Source organism: Brassica napus, unplaced genomic scaffold, assembly GCF_020379485.1.
Source record: "Brassica napus cultivar Da-Ae unplaced genomic scaffold, Da-Ae ScsIHWf_2194;HRSCAF=2847, whole genome shotgun sequence".
Taxonomy (NCBI): domain Eukaryota; kingdom Viridiplantae; phylum Streptophyta; class Magnoliopsida; order Brassicales; family Brassicaceae; genus Brassica; species Brassica napus.
Genome location: NW_026015599.1, coordinates 1 through 7,907, shown reverse-complemented (window position 1 = coordinate 7,907; position 7,907 = coordinate 1). Strand labels below are relative to the sequence as shown.

General features: G+C 33.4%; 1 protein-coding gene and 1 pseudogene across 1 annotated transcript; one reads left to right on the top strand and one right to left on the bottom strand.

Moving 5' to 3' along the window:
• The first annotated feature begins 497 nt into the window (after positions 1 to 497).
• Positions 498 to 3,564, top strand: LOC106390192 (E3 ubiquitin-protein ligase SINAT2). The gene is made up of 4 exons (XM_013830606.3): positions 498 to 743; positions 1,414 to 1,710; positions 2,106 to 2,492; positions 2,889 to 3,564. Exons 2-4 carry the CDS (start codon positions 1,483 to 1,485, stop codon positions 3,207 to 3,209), a joined length of 936 nt encoding a protein of 311 aa, XP_013686060.1. The 5' UTR covers positions 498 to 743; positions 1,414 to 1,482; the 3' UTR covers positions 3,210 to 3,564.
• An 833-nt stretch (positions 3,565 to 4,397) lies between these two features.
• LOC125600330 lies at positions 4,398 to 7,168 on the bottom strand (annotated as a pseudogene).
• Positions 7,169 to 7,907: the final 739 nt, after the last annotated feature.

Below are 7,907 nucleotides of genomic sequence, written 5' to 3'. Positions count from 1 at the left end.
ACTACTTTAGTAATTTCCTCGTTTCAAAGCCATTTACCTACTAACTAACTACTGCTTATTTAGTCTTTATACTAATGTCACAAACGTAATGCAATTTAAAAAAAAAATTAAAATGATAAAATGTTGTTTCTTCTTTTTGTTCTGTTAGAATTTTTTTAGATGAAAGACAAGATAAAATTACGAATAATGTAATTTGTACAGAAAAAAAAAACTCAAATAGAAATACTCTTTTCCGTTTCCGAAAGTAAGATTTTCTAGAGTTTATACTTTTGAAAAACATTAATTGTGAATATTTGAATTGATTAAATTTTATTGGTGGATATTTATTGGCAAGTGTATTAAAAAATAAATTGGAAATTAAATTGGAAATATTTATTATATTTTTAATAAACATAAAATTTCTAGAAAAATTTATTTTCGGGAACAGAGTGACTAGTAATTAGGAAGATAGTACAAATGTAATAAATACTATAAATAATTGTAATTTAGAAAGATTAATCTTAAAAAAAGGAACCAGACCACCTTCGTGAATTGTGATTCGGTGTTTTTTGAAAAAGTGGAATAAAGACAAAAACAGAGACACACCATATTAATGCCTTTCACCGAATATTAAACAACTCAGGACACAACCATCGTCGTCCTCCTCCTCCTCCTCCGTCTCTTTTTCGTTTTCTGAGTAATCCGTCGACTTCTCGTCTTTGATTTGAATCTGAATCAAACAAAACACGCGATCTCCAAGTCTGGTAATAAAAAACTTTCTCTCCTTTTGAATTTGGGGTTTTGAAATTGGGAATAAAGATCGAGAATCACCAAATTCCGGAATTGGGTTTTCGGGTCGGATTCTTTGGGTCAATGATTTATGTTAATTATCATTATGCATCGTGTGAAGAAGAATCTAGCTGGGCTCGAAATGTGAAGAAAATCTTGTTTTTTAGGAAACCATTTCTTTATTTTGTTGTCTTTGAATCGTTTTGGTTTTACGGATTGATTAAGGAAAAGATAATGTTGTTTAAATTAATTCTTTTTTTTTTTGTTAATTACAAAATTTGAAACCACGATCTTTGTTCATAGGTTAGATTGTTCTAGTTAAGATCCATTGTTATGTTTCTCTGTCTAGTTAGATTGAGAAAAGAGAATGTTCTTTAAAAAGAATATGTTTTTGTTTTTTGTTTTTTGTTTTTTGATCTTGAAATTTTCTCTATTGATGTTTGATGGTTACTGTTAACTGTTGGAATCTGCAAAGGTCTAAGCTTTACTAGCATTGTTCATAGCTTGAGGCCTATTGCTTTGGTACCTATCTAAAAGTGCCTTTCATGTTTTTGCTCTAATTGTCTATTTACTTTTGAATTGTTACTTACAAATAAAGTAAAAAGACTTTGCATCAAGGTGAACTTAGTATCTATCCTCCTGCAGTATAACAAATAGATCGAAAAGGCGTAAATCATCTAGCTACAACTGAGGAAGAAGGGCATAGGACTCACCATGGCTCCTGGAGGCAGTGCTTTGAAAGAAGTCCTTGAATCTAACTCAACGGGAATGGATTACGAGGTTAAAACGACCAAAGTGGAAGTTAATAATAGTAACAACAGCAAATCTACAAAGTCAGGTGGTGCAGGAACTGGAAAATATGGGATGCATTCCAACAATGGTGTCTACGAGCTTCTTGAATGTCCAGTGTGTACAAACCTAATGTACCCTCCAATTCATCAGGTTTGTCACTCTCTTTCTCTCCCTGTTGTGAACTAACTTCGAAGAAAACAAAGAACTTAAGAAAGCAAAACACAATTGAGGCAAATACCTTGTATATTGATTATATGAATAAATAAATTTACAATTCCTTAGACCCGTATTTATAATAGCTTCAAAACCCGAATATCAAAACATCATTATCTCAATAAAAGTACTTTTCCTAATCATAGAAGGCATACCGCACCCCCGCATCCTCTAGATGTCGATCTTGATCACGAGTCTATCTTCCTAGCGTCTACGAATGTTAGTCTTTTACTGGTGCACAAAGATTCAAAACACTTCGAGAATTAAACCCTCCCTTTAAAGATTTTGTAGTTTGCAAATTTCATATCGCTTAACGTTGTTTAACTCTGCAGTGTCCAAATGGTCACACGTTATGCTCCAACTGCAAAGCGAGAGTGCAGAACACTTGTCCTACATGTCGCTACGAGCTTGGTAACATAAGATGCTTAGCTCTCGAGAAAGTGGCAGAGTCCTTGGAAGTTCCATGCCGGTACCAGAGTTTGGGCTGTCATGACATTTTCCCTTACTACAGCAAGCTTAAGCACGAGCAGCATTGCAGGTTCAGGCCTTACGCTTGCCCTTATGCTGGCTCTGAGTGTTCGGTTACAGGTGACATCACCACACTAGTTGTCCATCTTAAAGATGATCATAAAGTAGATATGCATGACGGATGCACTTTCAACCACCGTTATGTGAAATCAAATCCACATGAAGTCGAAAATGCTACATGGATGCTTACGGTAATGACTTCTTGTTACATTGTGTTTTCTTCTTCTTGCTACATGGATGCTTACCGTAATAAGTAGAGAGCCTAGGTTCACTTTGCTTTACACCATAACTTTTACTCCAGTGCCGTTTCAAATTATTTTTAAGGCCCTATTCAAAAAAAAAAAAAAGATTAGCTATATATAAATTGCTATAATTTTACTTTTCTTTTGAAATTATAGGCTACAAATTTAGAATCATAATTAAAAAATTAAAGTTCTAAATCGTAATTTGTATGTTTATTTATAAATAATAAAAATAAATCTTTAAAATAGAAACCTGTTCGACCGTTCCACTTGTACATGCTATTATTATACGGCCCTGCTTTACACTTATAACACGTGTTTCGGTTTCTGAAATTTTGTTTCCAGGTGTTCAACTGTTTTGGGAGACAGTTCTGTTTACACTTTGAGGCTTTCCAGCTAGGGATGGCTCCAGTTTACATGGCGTTCCTTCGTTTTATGGGAGATGAACACGAGGCAAAGAAGTTCAGTTACAGTCTTGAAGTAGGAGCTCATGGACGTAAACTAACATGGCAAGGGATCCCTAGAAGCATCCGTGACAGTCACAGGAAAGTCCGGGACAGTCAAGACGGTCTCATCATCCCAAGAAACCTCGCACTCTATTTCTCTGGAGGTGATAGGCAAGAACTCAAGTTGAGGGTAACGGGTCGAATCTGGAAAGAAGAGTAAACCGGAATAAACCAACAAAGGATTGATGTACATAAGAAGAAGAAGCTTCTCATGGAGAGCTATGATCATAAGGAAGATTTGAAATTGTGTCTGGTTTTAGTATGTTATAATGGATTCTTCTCCAATGAGGATGAAGTTGAGATGATGATGATGATAATCTTCTATAATGAATCAGTTTGGAGGTAGCCATTGTTACTATTTAGTGGCTGCAAGAATAATATTATCTCTTCTCTGTACTTTTGTTTTTTGTCTTGGTTTCAGACAGGGAATGTAGAACATACATGATTTTGACCGTGTTCTTGTTGTAAAACCATGTCGAAACAGTTTGGTGCAATTTTTGTTTTGTTTACAATGATTATTTCAATGCAAGAGCATCATTGGAACTCTACAAGGTATTACTGTTCACAGGAAGCAGACAAGAACTCATTAGTGCTGAGATTTATCAGAATTAAAAAAAGAAGAGTCCAAAATTATCATTATAATCCCCACAAATAATACTACTCAACTGTTAGCTTTGTGTGTGTGCGCGTCGGTGCCACTTCTCGGACAGTGAAGGTGCTTGAAGGTTTCCTCGAAGAGATGAGAAATGTTAGGCAGGAGGACTACAAATACAAAAACATGAAAAACAAAGACTTGTAAGTTGTAACAGTCACATGTTAGTACATGATAATATATTTTTTTATCATTTTTATGTATTGATCAAAGTAATTTTCAAAATGACAAGAAAGTGAGGAAATTTCAATTTTACAGAATCTTTTCTTTCACATAGATCAGTATGCTGCGTGTTTTTAACCAGGCTCATATTTCTAACAGAAGCTAACCAACTTCAGAGAAAATTTACCGTCAGATTTCAAAAAGTGGATTTTTTTTTTAAATGGTGAAATGATTTCATGCTATAAACATTTTTAATATTTTTCAAAATTACTTTATTAATTGAAAATGCAATCCGTAGTAAACTGAAGAAAGTTAAAAAAAATATTTCACAGAAAAATAAAAATGGTCTATGTTTAAGTTTGAAACAGTCTGACATTAGAAGATATGTTTCAAATATAATGGATATGTGGGGAAAATAAAACAGAAAAACTTATGTTAGCATGTGTCCCAACTAAATAAAATGTCGCTTTAGATACGTAAAATGTTTGATGAATACAAAACCTTAAAATGTCCAGTATCCAACGAAACACTAATTTATTAAAACAAAAATTCAATACCAATGAACACAACAGATGTCAGAAAGTACAAAACATTAAAAACAAAAGCAGACAACAAGCAATAAAACACATATATAAATTTATACACATAATTCTCATAAATCGTTTGGAATTGTAGAAAGAACAGAGTGTTCAGGCTTGTGACTACACTCGAAATCAAGATGAACAAAAGCTCTTTCAACTTCTGGTAGTTCTTCTAGCTTTATTTGCAATGATTCACCAATTGCATGAGCTTCTTTCAATGGCAAATCTTCTGGAAGCTCTATATCCACCTGCCACCACATACACATATATAACAATATATAAACTTTATGAATTAACCAAATCATATAAAATTATGATGCAATGAGGAACTTTTAACTATATGGTTGCAACCAATATTCTAAAATACGCTATACGCTCTCAGTGCGGTTACATAGCGCCTAGCGCCTAACTGTATACGCGGACGCCTAAATGGATCTACGCGGATATATATATTTAACTAAGTTATATAAAATATACTTATAATTATTTTAATGCAGCCATACCAAACTCCAGTGAAATATTTCTGCATTTATATATAACTAAGTTATATAAAACATTACTTATAATTATTTTAATGCATACCAAACTCCAGTGAAATATTTCTGCATTTTTTAGAACATCAACATGGACATAGAAACAAAAGTAAACATAAATTGAAGAGAACACAAATTAACAACAATAAATTTTTATATTTGCTGAAAATAGAAAGAGATAGTGGTAAAGGGGGACAACATACTTTAGCTTCTTTTTTTTTTTTTGCAGCTAGAAAACTAAAAACGACAATGAATTACGTGAATTGTGAGTTAGGATTAAATGTTTCTTATTTTATATTAAAAATGTTAGTTAACTAAGGTTGATTGAACTTCCTTCAACTTTTATTTTTAAGAAAAAGTCAAAACAAACGCATATACAGTATGATTATGCGGACTATATGCGGCCGTATATACACCGCTTTAGATCAAACTGAATATAATGGCGCCTATGATGATTATGGTACGTTGGCTAACCGCATAGTGTATATTAAACGTACAGGCGCCCGCACATGCAGTATTTTAGAACAATGGTTGCAACGTTAAGATATATCTTACCTCAACAAAGTAAAGAACACCAAATGTATAGGCACGAACAGTATCGACACGTTTGATGTTATCTGCACCTTGTCGCAATACTAAGTATGTTAACTTCTGCAATACTTCTGGAGGAGCTGCTTGTCCAATCAATGAGACTAAATATATACAAACAAATGATAGTAAAACTCAACTGATGTAATTCGATTGAAGAATATGAACAACACTAAATTACAATATATATTACCAGCATTTTCCATAACGGTCCCAGACCAATTGACAATAGTGTATATGGCTAACACAATTGCACCAGACGGATCAATCCACCAATAGTAAGCATTCCCAAGAACAGCCGCAACCAGTCCAAGTACGTTTGTCACCACATCAAAGTAATGATCCTATATAAAAACTCATCAATTAATGTCCATTTTTACATGAAATTATAAAAATGTATGCACATACATGTATGTACCTTTGCATATGCACGGACGATATTATTTCTTGAACTTCTGCAGTAAATCCACAAAACGAGTTTAATAGCGGTTGCGGTTAGCATGATTGAATATAACCATATCAATTGGTCATGACTCATTGTTTCTGAAGGTTCATTTGTAATCAATTTCTCAGCTGCCACAAGCAGCACTTGAAACCCTACACAAATGCATATGGTTCATTTAGAATTACATTAACATCAAGAAACTTATAATATATAGTTTTGAGATGTATAAAATTTATATACCAAGAGTGGCCATAACCGCGGCGAAAATGATGATTCCAACTGGTTGCACCCTAAGCTTTCCAATGGGATATTTGTAATATTGATGTTCTTCATTGATATATGTGTGAACCAAAGTATTCCTCCCGCCATTAGATCAAGCAAAGAGTCAAGTGTCGATGCTGCAATTGCTATTGATCCACTCTTTATAGTGGCATATGTCTACACAAAACATTTGACGAACATATTAGACATCAAAGATATATCAAATCAAATATATAAATAACTCAACAGAAAGTCTTTGTTAAAATAAAAATAATAACAACTCAACAGAAAGTCACACCTTGAGAGAAAGTAAAAAAACGTTAGCCCAGTTGGAGATTTGCATGGCTATCTCCTGTGCAGCTCTCTCAGCTCGATCTTCTTCTTGGATTTTTTCATCTATGACATAATCTTGTGATCGAGCTACAAAACTTTCTACTTCCTCAAAAGATTTTAGTGTTGCTATTTGTCGTTCGTAGTAGTCCTTCTCATCTTTAAAGATCAAAATAGTTTTAAAAGCGTTATTCGTGAGATCTCATCAAACTTATATTGAAAACACTTTGATATACTTACCTCTTTTGAGACCTACAGCTTTGGAGACATCAATGTCAAAAGGGTCTTCCGGATCGATGTGAGATCGAAGCTTTTGAGGCAAATCCGTGAAAAAGTTTGATTTCATTGTAGAAACCAAACCCGTAAACTTCGGTTTGTGAACTTCAGCCTCAACATCGTTTGACGAAAACAACGGTGTTTCCATAGAATCGACCTCAATTTCTGGAATTTTTAATAAAATCATCTTCAAATAAGCATAGCATAAAAGAAATAAACAAAAAGAGAGAAATCTATACCAATGATTTCTAGAGGAATTTTTATGATTGCAGATGATGAACAAAGAAGAGGCTAAACGACTGTAAACAAAGATGGTTTTTTTATAGCAAAATATAAAATTTCTGTTGTATTTTTGGGATTAATTAATAAGTTATTCTAAGAAAGTAGTGTTAAAAAAAAAGTTATTGTAAGAAAGAACATGGTGGTGATCATAGAGACAAGCGCTGGTACTTGCCCACATGCCTAAGCATCAACAACGCTTGTCTGGTCCACGCTTCTATCAGGAGCTTCCTGTTCCGTGACGATTTTGTCTACCGGGTAAACAACAAATGTCAATTTATTTGCTAGACGACATGTGTTTTTGCTAGGATGTGATTGCGAGAGTACAAAATGAATCAACTTTCCGAACCCTAGACTTGGATTTTGCTCACATGAGTGTCTCAACAAAGATAAAAAAAAATAGAAAAGTAGAAGTTAGATACAAGAAAGTGAAACCTTTAAATTAAAAAGAAAATCAATTATGAACGGTCTGAATCATTTCCGCCTGTGAAGGGGGAACTATTATTAGTTAAGAATCACCCAAATAAAATACAAAGTGGAATTTGACAGATGGATCGTTGAAGGTAGAGAAGGCCAAAGAAAATTATGGAAAAGTTGAAAGTCAACACCTTAAAATATTTTTCAATGTAATTTCCTATCTTCGACCTATAATATATATATATATATATATATATATGTATATATGAAAATTGTATGAATCATCAAATATTTAAAATGGATACAAACATCACATATAAAAATACCCGCAAAT

Bases quoted from the DNA above. Each gene is read 5' to 3' on its own strand.
- LOC106390192 (XM_013830606.3), top strand. From the start codon at position 1,483: ATGGCTCCTGGAGGCAGTGCTTTGAAAGAAGTCCTTGAATCTAACTCA. The intron at 1,711-2,105 runs GTTTGTCACTCT...TTAACTCTGCAG, and splicing joins TGTACCCTCCAATTCATCAG to TGTCCAAATGGTCACACGTT. The intron at 2,493-2,888 runs GTAATGACTTCT...TTTTGTTTCCAG, and splicing joins ATGCTACATGGATGCTTACG to GTGTTCAACTGTTTTGGGAG.